The 23,182-nt window shown below is 42.7% G+C and overlaps 1 protein-coding gene across 1 annotated transcript in view; it reads right to left on the bottom strand.

Moving 5' to 3' along the window:
- The window catches only part of LOC129836217 (VPS10 domain-containing receptor SorCS3-like), a 251,858-nt gene that overhangs the window by 116,926 nt on the left and 111,750 nt on the right, over positions 1 to 23,182 (bottom strand). Inside the window, exon 2 of the mRNA XM_055902085.1 lies at positions 6,084 to 6,151. Coding sequence (XP_055758060.1) covers positions 6,084 to 6,151 — 68 coding nt within the window. The remainder of the gene's footprint in view (positions 1 to 6,083; positions 6,152 to 23,182) is intronic.

Raw genomic sequence — 23,182 nt, 5'->3', positions numbered from 1 at the left:
TGAAGAAACCGACACTGCCTACGTCTTCCTCTGGGTGTCTGTACGTCATCACGCTTTCAATGGAATCGATGGGATATTCACAGCCAGTATAAAAGACCAAAATGTATAGAGACCGCCCTTTCTCGTCGTGCGCCTGAAGCGTGAAGGGCATCGGACCTGCCTCGTTCCAAATCGTTTTCTAACCAGCAATATTTCTCCGGTCATGTTTTCACTCGTTTTAGGTGTTAAAAACATCAAAATGTAGTTAATTTGAACCGTTTTATAGCAATTTATATCCGTTTAGTGCGATTTTAGAGGAATTTATTTGTTGTGCACTCTGAAACTTTGGACACGTTTTGGGGTGTCGGTCGTTGGTGGTGGACATTTCGAAGGACAGAGGACATCTATCGACCAAAAGACGTTTATAACATAGAAAGGATACATTGCCCAAGAATCTGATGGAAGAACACCTCAAAGTAAGCAATATTTAATATGATAAATCGTGTTTCTGTCGAAATATTTTAAACGCACATTTCGCCATTTTGTTTGGTATAGCTTCACTTGGCGAACCCTGTATTGAAAAGTAAGGATAATTTTAAAAATGTAAATCAGCGGTTGCATTAAGAACTAATTTGTCTTTCGATTCCTGTAAACCCTGTATTTTTTAGTCAAGTATATGATTAGCTATTAATTAAACCAGATCACTCTGAAAGATGGCGACCGACATTTTCAGGCTTGTTTTGCTACTATTTTCATTGTGTAACCACGGTTTTGTATGGCTAAATATGCACCTTTTCGAACAAACTGTATATGTATATTGTAAAATGATGTTACAGGAGTGTCATCGGAAGAATTCTGAGAAGGTTAGTGAAAAAATTAATATCTTTTGGCGATGTTGACTTTTATCGCTCACTTTGGCTAGAATCAATGCTGGGCTGCTATGTGCTATGTGCTACGCTAATATAACGATTTATTGTGTTTTCGCTGTAAGACACTTAGAAAATCTGAAATATTGTCTGTATTCACAGGATCTGTGTCTTTCGATTCGTGTATGCTGTGTATTTTTACGAAATGTTTGATGATTAGTAGTTAGGTAAACACGTTGCTCATTGTAATTATTCTAGTCCATTTGTGACGGTGGGTGCAATTGTAACCTATGGCAGCTACCTGAAATATGCACTTTTTTCTAACAAAACCTATCCCATACCATAAATATGTTATCAGACTGTCATCTAATGAGTTTTTTTGTTGGTTAGGGGCTATAAATATCTTAGTTTAGCCGAATTGGTGATGGCTACTGGTGTTGGTGGACAAATAAAAGATGGTGGATTATGCTAATGTGTTTTTAGGTAATAGATGTACATCTTTACATATTGTGTCTTCCCTGTAAAACATTTTAAAAATCGGAAATGGTGGCTTTATTCACAAGATCTGTATCTTTCATCTGGTGTCTTGGACTTGTGATTTAATGATATTTAGATGCTACTATCTACTTGTGAAGCTATGCTAGCTATGCTAAACAGTGTGTGGGGGGTGGGGGGTGCTCCCGGATCCGGGTTTCTGAGGCAGTAGAAGTTAAGGTCAGGGCGTTCAATAAAATTCACAGGCTGACTTTCAGATACTTGAAGGCGTTGGCTGGAGTCTTGACCTTTATTGAAAGGTCAGCATCTGTCCTGCCATTTGGGCCAACTGCATGGACACTGTGGTATAAACAGACTAACCGTCTCTCCGGCTCCAAAATCTTCTTAGCAGAGCTGTGATCCCAATTAACAAGTAATATTATGGACAGAGAGGAACAGAGCAAAACAAATGCAGAGACTGCAAAGTTTATGGCTGCGAACATTTGTTGATTCTTGAGTATGAACTATCACGTTCTGGGTGTTTCTGACTAGTATTTAGACTGATCTCTCTCTAACTTTCTGTTTCTACTCGTTCTCTCTCTACATCCCTCACTCTTTCTCGGTCCCACCAGGTCTCATTTGAACAAATTTGAATATGATCTTTTGTGTCCTTGTTCCATTGATACGGAATCCCAGCACTGTGGCAACCATCACAGTGATGTGTAAGAAACCCAGCCAAGTAGGACAGGTCCCATACAACGGACGGGTTACTACTCTAACTGCGTTCTCACAGTGGAGAGACATGACTCAGCTGAATGAATACCAGGGCACATCTCAGAAGCTTGGGGATGTCAATGTTCTAACACCCAGGACTATTTACTCCTCTTAATGACTACACCTGACTTCAATTACTTTAAATGCTGAGAACACCTGGCTTACTTATCCTTTTTCCTGCCCTGTAACTCATTTTGAAGAGCTTCACTGTTGGATGATGTATTTTTTTAGATTTTGAAATATCTATTTTCTAAGAATTCATTTTGGATTATTTTTGGAGACTGACTCGCAGAAGCAGACTTTTCTCTGCTCTGTAAACTAATTAAAAGGAGCTTTGAGATTGAACAATGTCTTAGGTTAGATACTGGATATCTATTTTGTAAGATTTTGTTTGAATTATTTCCTGAAAATTGTGTCACTTTGATTTCCCAGCAACTGACTCATACCTTGACATTAGACAGTACTGGACCATTTAAAGGACATCGCTAATCTTCACAGATATTCAAAGAGTAAACCAGCTTGCTTTCTCTAGCCTCAAGGAAAAACCATACATACCATTTGTCATTGTCAGACTTATTTTAGTCAGAATTTCTCTGAAACCTCCTCAAACATGAACGGTGGATTTGTTTTGTGCTCTGAAGAGAGGTATTAACCTTGAAACCCCATAACTACATACAGATAAAGTCAGGGTAATCAGTTACATTACCTGCAAAAAAATTGTAACCAGGTTACAGATACTTTTGAAAAACTAGATGATTACTTCGAGGATTACTTTGAAATTCAGAAAGGATGTTTGCGAAATAAAATCTTTGACACTTCTCTGTTTTCTCAATGACATTCAAATCAGCATTGAACAATAGGCGCAAGTTTCAGTTTGTTCCACCTGAGAAAGTCTGACCACAAGTCAGAGACCACTATGATGACACACCAAATGTGTTTGATGGATCACGGGAAAAGAGCAGGAATAGGCTTTTGCATGCTACTATCTAAGCTATGTCTTCCCTTGATGCGGCTGCTGTTGGCATCCAAAGATTATCCAACTTCAATAAATGTTTGGAGGTAAGGATGACAGCAATGGTGTTGTCTACGGCGATACGGATATCACTTATTATTCATATCTAAATAGCGCATTGGGAAAGGGAGATACCTAGTCAGCTGTCCAATTGAATGTATTCAACTGAAATGTGTCTTCTACATTTAACCCAACCTCTCTGAATCAGTGCGGGAGGCTGCCATAATCGACATCCACGCTTTCGCCGCCCGGGGAACAGTGGGTTAACTGCCTTGCTCAGAACAACAGATTTTTACCTTGTCAGCACGGTGATTCGATCCAGCGCCCAACGCCCAGATTCGGCCCAACGCTCTAACCACGAGGCAACTGTACCTGCCAAATCCCACTGCTGCTCCTTCATGTAGCTATTTGCGCTTTACGGATTGTAGTTGTTGTGGACGACTGTTCACAAATCTAAATGTGTATTTGAACGCAATTACTGTCACATCCTGATCTGTTTCACCTCTCTTTGTGATTGTCTCCACCCCCCTCCAGGTGTCGCCCATCTTCCCCATTATCCGCTGTGTATTTACACCTGTGTTCTCTGTTTGTCTGTTGCCAGTTCGTCTTGTTTGTCAAGTCAACCAGCGGTTTTGTCTCAGCTCCTGCTTTTTACAGTCTCGTTTTCTTTTTCTCTCCCGCCCATCTCTGGTTTACTGACACCTGCCTTGACCTGTCTATTGCCTGCCCCCGTTGGATTATTATACCATTGTTACCTGGTTGAATTCAAGAAGGGTTAGCTGCCTATCAATCATTGTTTTTGAAACCAGTGGACAGCCAGTGAAATAGCGCTCTTGCAACAGCTGCATAGTGCGGATCCCAGCCTATGGAATAAAAGTGGGGCTTTTATTGCTCAAGCTAATTCACCCTAATAAAAAAATTCCATAGGACTAATGAACACATGCTCAAAATTGCACACTTTTGGTAGACTTAAAGGGGCAATCTGTAGATGCTACATCCATTTTTGGACTTATAAATGATTTATAAGTCCAAAAATGGATGTAGCAACTACAGATTGTGTGACAGTTATCCATTGATTCTTGAACAATATAACTGAAATGCCTCATGAGCTTAGTTCAACTGTCACACTCCATGAGAATCCAAAATACAGTTGAAGTCGGAAGTTTACGTACACTTACGTTGGAGTCATTAAAACTCATTTTTCAACCACTCCACAAATTTCTTATGAACAAATTATAGTTTTGACAAGTCGTTTAGGACATTTACTTTGTGCATGACACAAGTCATTTTCCCAACAATTGTTTACAGACAGATTATTTCACTTATAATTCACTGTTTCGCAATTCCAGTTGCTCAGAAGTTGACGGTGCCTTTAATCAGCTTGGAAAATTCCGGAAAATTATGTCATAGCTTTAGAAGCTATCTCCTAGAGACGAACGTACTTTGGTGGGAAAAGTGCAAATCAATCCCAGAACAACAGCAAAAGACCTTGTAAAGATGCTGGAGGAAGCAGGTACAAAATGACATATTTCCACAGTAAAACTAATCCTATATCGACATAACCTGAAAGGCTGCTCAGCAAGGAAGAAACCACTGCTCCAAAACCGCCATAAAAAGCCAGACTACGGTAAGCAACTGCACATGGTCTGATGAAACAAAAATAGAACTGAGCATCGTTATGTTTGGAGGAAAAAGGGAGTGGCTTGCAAGCCGAAGAACACCATCCTCTTCACCTCTCTCCTCCTCTGCGAGAGAGAAAGGGTGTTGTAGAGCGGACCCACTGTAACCTGATCCTTCAGATCTTCACAGGAGAGTCATGACATTACTGACTTTGGGTAATCCAAAAGTTACGTTACTGATTCGAATTTTGGACAGGTAACTAGTAACTGTAACAGATTCCATTTAGAAAGTAACCTACCCAACCCTGGATAGTGTGTTTTGTTGAGTCTGTCTGAGTCTACTGTAGTAGTGTATTGAGTAGTCTGTGTAATAGGAGTCTGTTCCTCTCTCTCTCTCTCTCTCTCTCTCTCTCTCTCTCTCCTCTCTCTCTCTCTCTCTCTCTCTCTCTCTCTCTCTCTCTCCTCTCTCTCCTCTCCTCTCTCTCTCTCTCTCTCTCTCTCTCTCTCTCTCTCTCTCTCTCTCTCTCTCTCTCTCTCTCTCTCTCTCTCTCTCTCTCTCTCTCTCTCTCTCTCTCTCTCTCTCTCTCTCTCTCTCTCTCTCTCTCTCATCTCTCTCTCTCTCTCTCTCTCTCTCTCTCTCTCTCTCTCTCTCTCTCTCTCTCTCTCTCTCGTCATCAGCCTGACTCATTCAACAGGAGAGTGATCTACACCTGTCACAGTCGAATTATCTGGGTCTCACAAACACACGCAGGAGCCGCATCACTATAATCTCACAAGAATCATTTAACTTTCATTGTATTGACACACCAACGTGCCTGAAAGGACCACAAGCTCTAAAAACGACAGCAAAAGTAATGAATGAAGAAAGCCTGTTCAGTATTAAAATATCTTGATGGTGGTTATGCTCATAGCTTCACATTGACTCAAAGGGGACTTCTATACCTCTCCTTTTGTCAGTGTATTTTTAATGCACTTTGTGTTGTTACTCTGTGATGTTTTGTGCTAGTCTCCCTGGGAAGGTGTAAGGGGGACAGAGCTACATCCAAGGTACATCACGTTAAACATGGAGTCAGTTTACACAAGAGTAGACACCAGTCATCATTCACCTGGGGCACCCTGCCCAATGCTCAGTAGTGCAATACTTGCTTTGCATGCAGCAGTCTTGTACAAAGCAGTGAGGGAGAGAGAAAGAGAAAAGGGGCATGGAGAGAGAAAGATGGAGGAGAGAGAGTAGAAAAGAGAAAGAAAGTGGAGAGAGACTGCACTATTGTTCCTATGATGAATCTGAATACGTGTCAGGGGAGGAAGGGACAGAGAGGGAGACAGAGAGGGAGAGCTGGAGGAAGGTTACTGTCTTACCTCCACAAGGTGCTCTCTGTGACACTCCCCAGGTGAAAGTCATAAAGTTTGGTCAGAATCAGGATCACCTGGAAACAAAACAGACATAGCATGTGTTATAAGTATGTAATAAGCCATGAAATGACTCAAACCTATTAGATAATAAACACAAACATTTAAGAACATCACAGGTTATTCTCTCAGAAGACAAGACAGACTGGGCAAACTTATTTTATAAAAAAAGAAAAAAACTACGTATTCCATAAAAAACAATCAAAAACAGCATTATCAACAACAGGTGTTTGTTGATACATTGGCATGTTATGAATGTCCCTTTGGCTGCGTCCCCAACACAACACTAGTCAAAGGGCACTATGCCAGCCTGTATGCCCACTTTCAACCCTCTTTCTCTTGTTCCCTCAGTGCTGCCAGGCTTGGCCCCTGACAAGCATGATCCTGCGGTCAATCCCTCTGTTCCCATAGCTTTGGTAAGAGCAGTGTGAGGAGTGAAAAGGAGAGAGAGGAGGGAAGGGGGTCTTTCATAACACACTGAACAAGGTGACGTGTGAATCACAAACCAAGATGGCCACCCATATTCTAGAGACCCAGTGGTCAGATCTGATATCAAAACAGAGGACCAGAGAACTCAGTGTTTTTTTGACTCGGTGAAGCCTGAAGTGACATCTATCACTGAATCCAAAAATCCCCAACTCCTCCCTAGGCTGTCCTGTAGGAAATGTTAAACTTGTAGTGTATTTCATGTTTAAAAAGGCTTATGAAGTTTGCAATTTCCACTTTGAAAAGTCAAACTCAAAATTGTATTTATTTATAATCCACATAATAATATATTCCCCTGTGCTGCAGGATTATTTTCCTGCTGTATCAAACTGCCTCAAATTAAGATCCTACATCTTTACTGTAGGTCCAAGCAGTACGGCAAACATTCCCCCCAGCCTATTCGAAGGCAAACTGTTAAAAAGTGATTACCATTCTGCTTAAACCTATCCAGTTATCTTAGATCTACAGGAGAGTCTAGTGGGTACAAAGGACCAAGGGATTGATTTGGAATTCAGCGTATACTCCTCTGTGTGGTAGGCTACTGATGCAGCCTGGGCACATATGGCGTCTGTTTAGGAGACAAGCAAAGAGTAATACTGGGAAGACAACACTGTCTTTATATAAATGCCACAACGTTTCACGTTTGGATGAAAAGCGTGCCCAGAGTAAACTTCCTGCTACTCAGGCCCAGAAGCTAATATATGCATATTATTAGTAGTATTGGATAGAAAACACTCTGAAGTTTCTAAAACTGTTTGAATGATGTCTGTGAGTATAACAGAACTCATATGGCAGGCGGAAACCTGAGAAAAATCCAACCAGGAAGTGGGAAATCTGAGGTTTGTAGTTTTTCAACTCATTGCCTATCGAATATACAGTGTCTACGGGGTCATATTGCACTTCCTAAGGCTTCCACTAGATGTCAAGTGTGTTTAGAATGTTGTTTGAGGCTTCTACTGTGAAGTTGGGGTGAATGGGAGCTGATTCAACCAGAGTTCTGCCAGAGTGGCATGAGCTGATCACGCACGCACAGGTGAGAGTGACCTGCATTCCATTGCAATCCTAAAGACAAAGGAATTCTCCGGTTGGAACATTTTTGAAGATTTATGTTAAATACTTCCTAAAGATTGATTCTATGCATCGTTTGACATGTTTCTACGAACTGTAATAGAACATTTTGAACTTTTCGTCTGAACTTTTGCCTGGACTTGCCCGCGTCTCGTGGGTTTGGATTTGTTTACCAAACGCGCTAACAAAAGAAGGTATTTGGACATAAATGATGGACTTTATTGAACAAAACAAACTTTTATTGTGGAACTGGGATTCCTGGGAGTACATTCTGATGAAGATCATCAAAGGTAAGTGAATATTTATAATGCTATTTCTGACTTTTACTGACTACATAACATGGCGGGTATCTGCATGGCTTGTTTTTGTGTCTGAGCACCGTACTCAGATTATTGCATGGTTTGCTTTTTCCGTAAAGCTTTTTTGAAATCTGACACAGTGGTTGCATGAAGGAGAAGAATATCTATAATTATGTGCATAATACTTGTATCTTTTATCAAAGTTTACTATAAGTATCTCTGTAAATTGATGGGGCTCTCTGAAAATTCGCCGGATGTTTTCGAGGCACAACATTACTGACCATAAAGCGCCAATGTAAACTGAGATTTTTGGACATAAATATGAACTTTATCGAACAAATCATACATGTATTGTGTAACATGAAGTCATATGAGTGCCATCTGATGAAAATCATCAAAGGTTAGTTATTCATTTTATCTCTATTTCTGCTTTTTGTGACTCCTCTCTTTGGCTGGAAAATGGCTGTGTGTGTTTTTGTGACTAGGCTTTGACCTAACATAATCATATGGTGTGCTTTTACTGTAAAGCCTTTTTGAAATCGGACACGATGGGTAGATTATCAAGAAGCTAAGCTTTAATTTGGTGTATTGCACTTGTGAATGTATGAAAGTGACATATTTCTCAAATATTTTTGAATTTCGCGCTCTGCCTTTTCAGCGGAATGTTGTCGAATTAAAGCAAACCGACAAGCCTGACTTGAGTCACTTCACTGTAAGGTGATTCGCTTGCTGTCTCTCTTCGTCTTGCCTGACTACATTTAGAGATGTACATCAGGAAAATGGAACTCAGGAAGGAGAAAGGAATAAAGCCAACACCAGTTGTTAGACTTGACCTCCGTGGTTCATGTGTATAGGCTCCAGGATTGGCCTCACTAGCCTGGCTGGCCCTTAAAACTTCTTGACGCACGGATCCCTTTAGCGGGATCATTTTCATCAACAACTGCTGAATTGCAGAGCTTCAAATTAAAAAGAAATTGCAAAAAAATGTATATTCATGAAATCACAGGTGCAATATAGCAAAACACAGCTTAGCTTGTTGTTAATCCACCTGTCGTGTCAGATTGTGAAAATATGTTTTACAGCGAAAGCAATCCAAGCGTTTGTGTGAGTTTATCAATCACAAGATAAAACATTAAGAACACCTAGCAGCAATGTAGATTAGATTTGTGGCCTGCTGGAGGTCATTTTGCAGGGCGCTGGCAGTGCACCTCCTTGCACAAAGGCGGAGGTAGCGGTCCTGCTGCTGGGTTGTTGCCCTCCTACGGCCTCCTCCACGTCTCCTGATGTACTGGCCTGTCTCCTGGTAGCGCCTCCATGCTCTGGACACTATGCTGACAGACACAGCAAACCTTTTTGCCACAGCTCGCATTGATGTGCCATCCTGGATGAACTGCACTACCTGAGCCACTTGTGTGGGTTGTAGACTCCGTCTCATGCTACCACTAGAGTGAGAGCACCGCCAGCATTCAAAAGTGACCAAAACATCAGCCAGGAAGCATAGGAACTGAGAAGTGGTCTGTGGTCACTACCTGCAGAATCACTCCTTTTTTGGGGGTGGCTTGCTAATTGCCTATAATTTCCACCTTTTGTCTATTCCATTTGCACAACAGCATGTGCAATTTATTGTCAATCAGTGTTGCTTCCTAAGTGGACAGTTTGATTTCACAGAAGTGTGATTGACTTGGAGTTACATTCTGTTGTTTAAGTGTTCCCTTTATTTTTTTGAGCAGTGTATAATGCTGATCTTTGTTGGTCCTGTTAAGTCGACTGACAATGGATTCAATGCAATTCGGATGACACAAACTGTAAACAATTAAGTTTCACTAGGCGGCCATTTTTCAAGAACATTCTCCCCTCTTCGAAAACCCCAATTGACCTGCAATGCATGGAAGAAAATGTCAGCTTGTTGCCTCGCAATTAACCAACTGTGGCGAAAACATATTATTAGCATAACTAAATGTCCCATGTCCACAAAGACTCATTTTAAAGTGGCAAACATAATTTTGAATGCTGATTTTGCTCTGTGGCACGCTAATGATAGGTCACTAATTACTTTGAGAAAACAGTTAATCTCTCCTCCAAGCCAATCAGTATTTTAATTGTATTAGCCCCGCGAATTGCTGGTGTCTATTGCCGGGGTCAATGCTATGCGGCCCGGTAACAAGGACACTAAATTAAACATGCTTTTCCATAGTGAATACTGAATGAGTATCTAGTCCCTCAGGAGTGTTGAATCAGTGCAGCGTGGCGGAAACGCCTGGCTAATAAAAAGAACACTTCAGAATGTCTGTGTCATTGTGGATAACTGGCGCAGCATTGCGACCACAGTGTTGCACCATGGTTGCAATAACCATACACTAGCGGCGTTATGGAACATGGCACGTCAAAGAATAATCATTAAAACATAAATGTACTGTGAAGAACCTACAGTAGTTGATCATTTGCTGATTATATATATTTTTTTCTTGAGACACATGTATAGGTTCATGTTAATGAGACCTTTGCCTTTTTACACAACAATTCTTCTCATTCAAAGACTTCTGTATCTATTCTACTTGATTATACACTTAGAATTTCGCTATAGTGTCTTCAGAAAGTTTTCATAGCCCTTGACTTATTCCACATTTTTGTTTTGTTACCGCCTGAATTCAAAATGCCTTGAATATATGTTTTCTTAGCCATCTACACACAATACCCCATAATGACAAAGTGATGTCACGCCTACTCCTGCTCCTCCCCTCCGGCGTTCGACATCACCGCTACAGTAACCACTGGTCCTGGCATCTATCATTACGCACACCTGCACTCCATCATGAGGCACACTTGGACTCCATTACCTCACTACCTTAGGTTATTTCCCCAGTCAGTATTGTTTCTGTGTTTATGTGTAGACGCCACTGCTATATTGTCTCGTTCCATGTTTGTTGTTTTATTAAACGTAACCATCTGCACCTGCTTCTAGACTGTCAGCGTCTTTGTTACAGAATACTGACTCAAACGATGGAAGCAGCAGGAAAACAGTATCGGTCGACGAGCAGGGATGCTTTCTTCCTCAACACCACGACCAGCTGGCACAACTGGGAACGGCTATGGAAGAGGTTCTATGCAGTGTGCAACGTGTCAAACATACCCGGGAGGCATTGACGTCAACTAGCGAAGGATATTCTACAACCAGTCGACCAGCGATCTTTGTCATTATGGGGTATTGTGTAAATTATGTGGATGTATTGAAGCAACATCTCAAGACATCAGTCAGGAAGTTAAAGCTTGGTTGCAAATGGGTCTTCCAAATGGACAATGACCCCAAGCATACTTCCAAAGTTGTGGCAAAATTGCTTAAGGACAACAAATTCAAGGTATTGGAGTGGCTATCACAAAGCCCTGACCTCAATCCTATAGACAATTTGTGAGCAGAAATGAAAAAACATGTGCGAGCAAGGAGGCCAACAAACCTGACTCAATTACACCAGCTCTGTCAAGAGGAATGGGCCAAAATTCAGCCAACTTCTTGTAGGGAGCTTGTGGAAGGCTACCTGAAACGTTTGACCCAAGTTAAAGAATTTTAAGACAATGCTACCAAATACTAATTGAGTGTATGTAAACTTCTGACCCACTGGGAATGTGATGAAAGAAATAAAAGCTCAAATAAATCATTCTCTCTACTATTATTCTGACATTTCACATTCTTAAAATAAAGTGGTGATCTTAACTGACCTAAGACAGGCAATTTTTACTAGGATTAAATGTCAGGATTTGTTAAAAACTGAATTTAAATATATTTGGCTAAGGTGTATGTAAACTTCTGACTTCAACTGTTTTTAAGGAGCATCTAGGTCTGTAAAGGGTATGCTCTCGGCCCAACTCAACATTTTCAATATTGCCATAATCGATATTGAATAAAGATGATTGTTTGAAGAAATGCCAAAGTCTCTCTTACTTTAATAGAATATTCCACCAAAGGATCTATTCAGTAACTTTTTTATCCTTAAAAACTCCCCAGTCCTTAGAGATTACAAGCATACCCATAACACGAAGCAACAATCTTGACAATATGGAGAGTGGTACTCAGTAATGTGTTTTATTGAATTTGCCACAAACATAACACTTTGTATTCAGGAAAAAAATGTCATTGCTTTAATTTTTGGGTGGTTTCCTTCCTCTCTGGTAACTGAGTTAGGAAGGACGCCTGGGTCTATCACTCCACAGCCCTCACTCCCTCTCCGCTCCTCCTCTCCAGTCTCCCCCTCTCTCTGCCCCTCCTCTCCCTCTCTCCGTGTCCTATCTCTGTCTCTCTCTCTCCACCCCATCTATCTCTCTCTCTCTCTTCCTCCCTCCTCTCTCTCTCTATCCCTACAGCAGAAGGGAGTTGAGTTAGTTATACACCGCCAAGGAGGAGGCCTAATTAAAATCAATGTATATTTACTGAATGCTCGTTAAACCGGAAGGGTGGTACTTATCTGTTTGGATTTTGAATTAAATACCTTCCATGAAATGGAAAGTGAGAGAGTTTTCACCTATCATAGCTATTGGTTTTTAAAACGTGATCAATTGATCACACCGCTGTCATAGGCTATTACACAAACACACCTGAAACATACACAACACAGTCAATATTAATTTTCATTTAACTATAGAAGAGAAGTTGCTGCGTTTCGTACATTTGGAAGATGTTACTTTTCACACCAACAGAAATGCACTGGTTTCTATATCTTCCCATTATGTGGCACATTCCTATACAGCATTCTTCTATCTTATCTGAATGCTTTATGTGATGGCATTCCACTTCATAATCACCTGTCAGAAACACTTTCCCATTTCAACTTCAAAGTCCAGCGATAGAAGAGTGCTACCACAACAACTTAAATGAGGCTGCAATGTCCCTGTAAATTCACAGGGACAGAGTGATTGTCACGATCGTGTACTGGAGAGAATGAGGACCAAGGCGCAGCTGGATATGAATACATCTTCTCTTTTTTTATTTAAAAGACGAAGATGAACACGACACGAAACACTATACAAACTAACAAAACAACAAAACGACCGTGAAGCTACAAACGTTGTGCACAAACATACAGGCTACAAACGTTCTTACATAGACAATTACCCACAACCAATGAGAGCCTATGGCTACCCTAAATAAGGCTCCCAATCAGAGACAACCGAAATCAGCTGTCTCTAATTGGGAACTCATTCAGGTAACCATAGACTCTCCTAGACAACTAAACATACATAGACAATACTAGAAACCTGTACTCCACACAAACCCATATACTATACACAACCCCTTTACCATAAACAACACCCAAAACCAACAAAACAAAAACATTCCCCATGTCACACCCTGACCTAACTAAAATAATAAAGAAAACCAAATAATACTAAGGCCAGGGCGTGACATAACCCCCCCCTTGAGGCGCGAACTCCGGGCGCACCATACACAGTCTAGGGGAGGGTCTGGGTGGGCTTCCATCCACGGTGGCGGCTCCGGCTCTGGTTGCGGTCCCCACGTCACCACAGTACCTAAACACCTCCTAGGCTTCCTCCAAACGACCCCCCTCCACCTTAACCCCATTGCATTCAGGGGCAGTTCCGGACTAAGGGGCAGTACCAGGGTAAGAGGCAGTACCAGGGTCAGGGGCAGTACCAGGGTAAGGGGCAGTACCAGGGTAAGGGGCAGCACCAGGGTAAGGGGCAGCACCAGGGTAAGGGGCAGCACCAGGGTAAGGGGCAGCTCCGGACTGAGGGACTGCAGCTCCGGACTGAAGGACTGCAGCTCCGGACTGAGGGATGGCCCATGGCTGGCTGACGGATCTGGCTGCTCATGGCTAGCTGACGGATCTGGCTGCTCATGGCTAGCTGACGGATCTGGCTGCTCATGGCTAGCTGACGGATCTGGCTGCTCATGGCTAGCTGACGGATCTGGCTGCTCATGGCTGGCTGACGGATCTGGCTGCTCATGGCTGGCTGACGGATCTGGCTGCTCATGGCTGGCTGACTGATCTGGCTGCTCCTGTCTGGTTGGCGGCTCTGGCAGATCCTGTCTGGTTGGCGGCTCTGGCAGATCCTGTCTGGTTGGCGGCTCTGGCAGATCCTGTCTGACGGACGGCTCTAGCGGCTCCTGTCTGGCTGGCGGCTCTAGCGGCTCCTGTCTGGCGGACGGCTCAGTGGGCTCATGGCAGACGGGCGGCTTTGCAGGCTCATGGCAGACGGGCGGCTTTGCAGGCTCATTGCAGACGGATGGCTCAGATGGCGCTGGGGAGACGGATGGATCAGATGGCGCTGGGGAGACGGATGGCTCAGATGGCGCTGGGGAGACGGATGGATCAGATGGCGCTGTGCAGACGGCAGACTCCTGCCGGCTGAGGCGCACTGTAGGCCTGGTGCGTGGTGCCGGGACTGGTGGCACCGGGCTGGGGACACGCATCTCAGGGCTAGTGCGGGGAGCAGGAACAGGGCATACTGGACCCTGGGGACGCACATTAGGCCTAGTGCGTGGGGCCGGAACTGGTGGTACCGGACTGGGGACACGCATCTCAGGGCTAATGCGGGGAGCAGCAACAGGATGCACAGGACTCTGGAGACGCACAAAAGGCTTAGTGCGTGGTGCCGGAATTGGTGATACCGGGCTGGAGACACGCACCATAGGACGAGTGCGTGGAGGAGGAACAGGGCTCTGGAGACACACTGGAAGCCTGTTACGTGGTGTAGGCACTGGTGGCACTGAACTGGGGCGGGGAGGTGGCGCCGGAAATACCGGACCGTGCAGGCGTATTGGCTTCCTTGAGCATTGAGCCTGACCAACCTTACCTGGTTGAATGCTCCCCGTTGCCCGACCAGTGCGGGGAGGTGGAATAACCCGCACCGGGCTATGTAGGCGAACCGGGGACACCATGCGTAAGGCTGGTGCCATGTAAACCGGCCCGAGGAGACGCACTGGTGGCCAGATATGTAGGGCCGGCTTCATGACATCCGGCTCAATACTCAATCTAGCCCTGCCAGTGCGGGGAGGTGGAATAACCCGCACCGGGCTATGCACACGTACAGGAGACACCGTGCGCTCTACTGCGTAACACGGTGTCTGCCCGTACTCTCGCTCTCCACGGTAATTACAGGGAGTAGGCGCAGGTTTCCTACCTGACTTCGCCACTCTCCCTTTAAGCCCCCCCCCAAAGAAATTTTTTGGGTTTTCCCACAGGCTTCCTACCGCTTCGTCGTGCTGCCTCCATTCGCCGGTATCCCTCCTCGCACTGCGCCAGAGAATCCCAGGCGGGCTCCGGCACTCTCCCTGGGTTGATCGCCCACCTGTCGATCTCCTCCCACGTAGTGTAACCCAGATCCTTTGTAGGTTCCTTTTCCTGCCTCCGAGCTAGCTCCTCATATCGCCGCCTCTCTGCTTTCGCTGCCTCCAGCTCAGCTTTGGGGCGGTTATATTCTCCTGGTACCTCCCGGTCTAAAATTTTCTCCCATGTCCATAAATCCTTGTATTGCTCCTGTTGCCGCTGGTCATGCCGCTTGGTCCTAGGGTGGGTAATTCTGTCACGATCGTGTACTGGAGAGAATGAGGACCAAGGCGCAGCTGGATATGAATACATCTTCTCTTTTTTTATTTAAAAGACGAAGATGAACACGACACACTATACAAACTAACAAAACAACAAAACGACCGTGAAGCTACAAACGTTGTGCACAAACATACAGGCTACAAACGTTCTTACATAGACAATTACCCACAACCAATGAGAGCCTATGGCTACCCTAAATAAGGCTCCCAATCAGAGACAACCGAAATCAGCTGTCTCTAATTGGGAACTCATTCAGGTAACCATAGACTCTCCTAGACAACTAAACATACATAGACAATACTAGAAACCTGTACTCCACACAAACCCATATACTATACACAACCCCTTTACCATAAACAACACCCAAAACCAACAAAACAAAAACATTCCCCATGTCACACCCTGACCTAACTAAAATAATAAAGAAAACCAAATAATACTAAGGCCAGGGCGTGACAGTGATACTTCCCCGCGCCATTTTGGATGGATATTTTCTGGAAACCAAAGAGTAACATTTAAGCATGCACAGCTACTATTAGGACAGATACAACTCTCTACCAGACCATGACGTTTGGTGAGACTGGGTCACAGCTGCTGTTGCTCACAACAAAAGTCCCCATGACCAGTGTGTACCCTATCGTCCAAACTGGAGACATGCATTTATGATTTGGTGGTCTGACATGTCGCACCAAAGCATGATGATTTGTGCTGGATTGTCATAAGAGGTTTTCATAAATGATGTTCTATCCAATATGGCTCTTCATGAATCATCATCTCATCTGACACAGACATAGATCAAATACTAGGTATAACAACATAACAAACATATGAGTTCACCATACAGCACAAAATAAAAATCAGAGTCAGACTAATACAACCCTAATCGCTGGCAAACATGAACTCTGGAAAAGTTCATTTAATTCTAAGTGTCATCAAAAGTGTTCTCTGCTCCATATACCTGCACTATATGTTTGACATTTCCAGTGAGGGCACAAGCTGCAGAGTATCCTTCTCTTACAATACATTACAGTTGCCCTTTTTCCCTTCCCATGGTGCAACTGTCTCTCAGGCTGGCGCTAGCCCAGGGAGTAAGTGAAGTGAATCAAACGCTATCTGGCTGCCCAGGAGAATCCTTGGCGGGGGTTTAAGCGTGCACACTGAGGAAGAAGGATAAAAGCACAAGCCAGGCCTGGCAGACGCAGACACTCTCCCTCTCTCTGACTCCATATTATCTCCAGTCTTGAGTGGTGAGATATCTCCTTCCTTCTTCTCTCCCTTCGACATTGAACTGTGAACCTCTGGCCAGAGATATAAATACTGTAGATATAAATACAAATACTAAAAGAGTAAAATACTAAAATACGAGAAAGTAAAGGAGTAGGGGACAGAGAAAATGCAGGATGATGTGATGTGACACCAGGTTTGGAGATATACTGGGGCTTTGGTTATGGTCTAATGCACAGTGTTCATCAGGGTAGAAGACATAAGTAGACTAGGGTCTAAGAACAAGGCCATACTTGGTGTAACGATCTTCGTTGGGAGAAAGAGAGGAGGACCAATGCGCAGCGTGGTAAGTGTTCATGATGAATATTTAATGGATCCAACTGAACACTGAAATACAAAACAATAAAGTGAACGAACGAAAACCGAAACAGTTCCGTGTGGAACACACAGACACAGAAAACAACCACCCACAAAACACAATAGAAAACAGGCTCCCTAAATATGGTTCCCAATCAGAGACAACGACTAACACCTGCCTCTGACTGAGAACCATATCAGGCCAAACGAAAAACCCAACATAGAAAAACAAACATAGATAACCCACCCAACTCACGCCCTGACCATACTAAAACAAAGAAATGACAAAAGAACTAAGGTCAGAACGTGACACTTGGAGAGTACACTATAATAGAAGTAGCAAGACAAGTGAATGGTCTAAACATCTTCTCTGACCGAACACCTGCTCTACCCGCTGCAACAAATCCCAAACACTTGCCCTTTCCATTTAATTTAACCACTGACATATCATTTGTGGTGACTGAGACATATTCTACTTTATTCATCAAAAGAGGGACAGGAATTAGTTTGGAATTTGTCTTTTCTCATCTTCTCATCTTCTCCTCTTTTTCTTTCTCTTTTTCACAGCTCTGGTATGTTTCTCTTTGTTCCCCCTGCCAGGCAGAGAAGAGGTGAGGGAAAGAAGGAGGGAGTCTTTCTTCACCACAGGCATACCAGTGTGTGTCATTGTGAATCTTCCACAGAGGTGACACGATGAAGCGACAGCACCTGATTAACTCTGAGCGGCATCTCATAATATCTTCCTGTCAGTCACCTTCCTGGAGCAGCAGACTGATGTGTCCAATATGGAGGAGGAGGTGTTAAAAAATGAAGATAACCCTTTTCAAAGTGGAGTGTTACCGATAGTGTGCCGAGTCGTAACATCTGTCAGGTACAATTAAAATGCAATATGTTGTCCTTTTAGTGGCCTGCGTTGAGATATGCTTTCTCCCTCAGCAGGTGACACAGGGGGAATGGTCGCTGTCATCCATCAACCAACTGATCCATTGGCTCAATGTGATACGGCCCACCAATAACGCGGATCGACTTGCCGGGGCCACCCACCAGCATTAACATTCTGATAAGGCAGTGTCAGGGTGGAAGACGATGGCTGTTGTGCATTACCGTGCCAATCCTCTCCCACCATCCCACCAGCCACGACGCCATCCATTACTGCTATTTGCGACTGTTTATGATTGATCCGACATTTTGGAGAATCGCTTTGGCAGTTGTTGCTCCCTGCACTTTTTACGATTTATGTCTTTGCAGAGTAAACGAGGAGAGATGTCAGCGATTCACAGACCCAAAAGTGATGAAAACAGTGTGTTAAATACACTTACTGTAACATATTCTGTCTGTCACAGATTCATTTCCATTATCTTCCCCTGTTGAGAGACATGGTCCTGAAGGCGAATCAGTCAATTGTTTAAATGACAGAAAATGAATATCTAACTCCACACTTACAATTCAAAAGATCCCTTTTGGTTAAAATAGACCTGGGAATTATAAAATAAATAATTTGAATTTTGGAGTGTTGAGAATAAGAAAACGAAAAAGTGTTTTTTAATTGTTTGGAGATTTAATTATATTAGTCATCGAATTCATTGTTCAATTAAAGTGCTATTTTGTCTTCTTAAAAACACAACTAAGCCAGAACCAGCAAAAATATTATACAGAATATTATTATGGTGTCCTTATTAGGACAGCATACTGTAGATTAGTGACAATTTGATGTTAGGTAATATATACATACAGTTGATGTAAATTGGAAAACATGGTGACTGTCATAAAGAAAGTCACTCTTCAGCTGTCATGATTGAACAAGAGCCCTGAAGGTCTATCCATTGGTTAATTCAAGTCTGGCATGGGTCATTTATACACAGTCGGCATCACCCTGTCCCAGGCAGCCCTAAGAAATAGTTCTGCCATCAGTTGCATAGTATGATTAATTCGGACATCCATGGTCATCCAGCGACCTCACAGGGCACATCCGATGAGTCACCCCAGAAAAGCGGACTGGGCCTGGGATACGCTCACAGAGTTGTAGGGCGATCACTATGGAGGTTCACAGAAAGAGCTATGGTGATTTGGTGAGATTTGAGGTCAGTTACACCTACAGTGTAGTGGGGACAGCCAGTAAAGACGAATTAGTTAGCCCCTAGAGCTAAAGGCTAGACAGTCTGCTCTTGAGTCATGCGGATGACCAAGGTTCAATATATGATCCATCACAACAGCATCAAAATAAAAGTAGGGTTAGCTGAACTGTATACTGTATATGGATATGCCATTGAGCTATGGAGATAGGGGTTACCCAAACTGTAGGCCTATGAGCACTAAAGGTCATATGAACATTTTAAAACATTTATTTCCGTGATACAGAAAGTTGCTTGAATTGTCTAGCAAAGTGTTGGTCCTACAAGAGAACATATACACTCTATATAAAGGTCATTTGAACCTCAGGTATCTTTACTCGTAATTTAGTGAAGTTGCAATGCTTGTGTGTTAGAGAGACTCTTTATTTATTAACCAATTAGAAGTCTAAAAGGTCACAACCTTGGAGGGGAAAAGATAAAACCCAAATGGGCCCATGTTCTAATTTTGATCATCAGAAGTTTTACTTAGCAATTAAATTGAGCATGATAATAAGACGATGTGAGAGCTCTGTTCCTTTCTTCTCCCTCTCGCTATCTGAGATTTCTGCAGAGGAGATGAGAGGAACGTGGGTTTATTAACAAGATTGGCCTCTGAAGGATCTGACAACGTGTATACGTTAAGTAGCTTTTCTTTATTCTCAATAGAGCGTTTAAAAACGAAAACGTGACTATTTCAGAAGTTAGCTAATAAGTAAAAGCTTGGACATTTTCTACTCTGCTGACGAGAACAATTGGCGCTAAAAGAACATACATCCTAATTTGAGAAAGTATAGTTTACTAGTGCTGAATAACAAAAGATTACAGGTACTGTATATGAATTGTTCTAAAACACGAAAGATCTGTCTTCTTTTATTTTTATTCAAAGCTTTATATGTACTTTGAAAAATATTCCAAATAGCATGTAATTTTCTATAATCATCTTGCCAAATGTTTTGAAATATTTTTCAAAGTACATATAAAGCTTTGAACAAAAATAAAAGAAGAGTGTGATTTTTCGTATTTTAGAACAATTCATATACAGTACCTGTAATGTAATTAACATGCCTGCAACAACTAACCGGCCCAAATCACAATCCTCCAAGCTTGTATTATCTCCATTGACACATCAAAATACCTAAATATCATGCCTCCTGTTGTTGCGAGGCTCTAATCGACTTTATAGCTCTAAGTGTGGACTAGAAAATAAAGGATGTCCTATTGAGGGAGGCAAATTAAGACTACTAAGTTTCACTAGTGGCTGTGATTCAGTCCACATGGGCCTGTGTGCTGTGCTCCTTGTTTTTCAGCATGCTACGGAGATAAGGCCACTAGGTTTTGGTGATCATTACATTAGGGAGCACATTTATTCTCTTTGTCAGAGGCACCCCAGACACAGTCAATGCTTTTCCATGAATCCCTATTCTCTTAAATGGATACCTTGGGAGTTTGGCACTAGCATGCTAGCAGATACTCATAGACTTCCAGGCATTGCGCTAATGCTAGCTAGCATTGGCTCGCGAAACTACCTCTAACTTCCTTCATATTGGACACAAAGACAGAAAAATGGTATCCACCAGTTGATCTGTCTCTGGAGGGGTAGATACAGGGCCTCGTTGCTAAAATCCCAAAGGATCCCTTTAAGCCTATGGAGATGGCGGGGGTTACGCACCATTCGCAACAAGCTTTGTTAATACAATGGATGCACTCCACGAAGCATTAATTCGATGTTGTACCTAGAGAAGGAGAGAAAGTGATATATTGAGAGAAAAAAACATCCATTTGGAATAGACCAACATCAGGGATATCCCGCAAATGCCAGAGATGATGTATAACATTTAAATGAGCAGACCTTTTTATTCACGACAACAGCGAGAACACAACAACAACACAACTATCGCTTGGCATTTCCTTGTTCACAACCCAAGAAGCCTAGTATCCTACAGCGTATTAATGCCCTTTGTTTCCTTTTCAATAATTTGTTCGAAACAGCAAAGAATCTCACTCGTCTTGCTGTACCTACAGTAGTGTCGGACTTTTTCTGCACCTCTGACTATCTCCCCTCCTGCTCCTCTACTAAGGTACCTTGACTATAAATAGAAGAAACCCAGGCAAACATGCAGGTTAATAAAGCTGTCAAAGCTTCAAAATCACATTGAAGAATGACAGCTATGGCAACGTGTCTATGTATCCATTAAGGGTAACGCATCATTCCAAGGAAAGGCCTCATTATCAGGCAAGGAATACATGGGTGTTGAACACTTTTGGCGGAAGCACACGAGTGTGGGAATAGTGTTGGCATGCCTTCAGATAGCTTTCAGTTCAGGTGTAAGTTAGCCACAAGAGGCTCAAAGCCAGCTCAATTAGGACATTGCTGTACTTCTCACTCATCAAGATCAACACCTTCAGTGACTTTGTTCCCAGGGCTCTCTCTATCTGCTGGAGTAGAGTCAACCAATCGGACGGTTTGCAGACTGCAGTGAATTAGAACTGGCACCTTGCCTTCAGAGTGTTAAGGGTTACAGTCTGTAAATTGAGAGTGGGTGGGTTCTCTTCTGTGGAGTACAGGTAGCTGGTAGCCTTGTGATGTGTTGGATATGCTGTCAATTATGTGATTTCATTCATTCAGTGTCACCTGCTGCTATGTTAAGAAATAAAATGTTAGCATTTTGTATTATACTTTGATTATCTTGTAAATTTCAGGTTGAAAAGAACCTTGTTGAAAAACACATTATTAGTGTGTGCGTCACACTCTACTCTCAGGAATTGCCTACAACATTATTAATCTCTCATATTAGTCATGTATTGAACAACTAAAACCAAACAAGTTATCCTGACAACAACCGTATTACTAACAGGAGATGGTGCTGAAAGTACAGTGCATCAGTAGAGCATAAAAGGTTCTTCAGTCACGTACACAAATTGCCATTGTCATCCTCGTCCTAATTATACAATGATCATCATCATTTACAAGGTGACCCGTTGTCTTGGCACAAGCTGCTTTAGTGGATTCCTGTTTGTTTTCTTTCCCATCTCTTCTGCTCCAGCCTTTGGCTCTGGAAGGTGAATTTGGTTCTTGCCACTGCAGATATTTTCAGATGGGATAACGCAAATAACGGTTCAGTTCCCTGGTCTGAAAGGGAAAGAGGGATACCTAGTCAGTTGTCCAACTGAATGTATTCAACTAAAATGTGTCTTCCACATTTAACCCAACCCCTGTGGCATAATTGACATCCACGTCTTCAGCGCCGGGGGAAGGGTGGGTTAACCGCCTTGCTCAGAACAACAGATTTTTACCTTGTCAGCTCGGGGATTCGATCCAGCAACCTTCCGGTTACTGGCCCAATGCTCTAACCAGGTTGGATCTGTATGACTGAAGTGTCAGATCTAAATAACTAAACAACTCTAAATACATTGCAGTCTTGTTAAGACAATATCATCTACACTTTAGGGAAGATTTGTTGAAATAGGATAAATGGAAGAAAAGAGATGTTTAAATACATTTGAGTAATGACTTTTTTTGTAAAGCATAACACTATAAATGGTCCCTTTTTAAAATGCATTTGACATGTACCTCACTGTGTTTGACGAAGGAGATGCAATATCCCTGTCTGTTGTTTCAACCGGAATGCCGGAAGTCAAGAGAAATGAATGTACATTGAGGGCATCAATTCAACAGAAGCACTGGACCGCGGAGGAAACGAACTGCGGGTAGCACAACTCTCAGCATGGCAGATATGTATTCTCATTTACCCATAAACTGAAACACCCAAGCAATACCCATCAAAATCAATGTTGGATTTAAGACGACAAATTACTGATAACAACAAAACTGCGTTTCCAATTATTCAACGTCGGAGTGCAGAGTAGAATCTTGGTAGATTATACAGTATATCGGAGTAAGGAAGCGTGTGCTTTTGCTATCATTGCTTCGTCATACTTTG

This window comes from Salvelinus fontinalis, chromosome 3 (assembly GCF_029448725.1).
Source record: "Salvelinus fontinalis isolate EN_2023a chromosome 3, ASM2944872v1, whole genome shotgun sequence".
Lineage (NCBI taxonomy): Eukaryota > Metazoa > Chordata > Actinopteri > Salmoniformes > Salmonidae > Salvelinus > Salvelinus fontinalis.
Note: the sequence above shows the minus strand (reverse complement) of the source record. Positions and strands in the feature narration are given on the sequence as shown.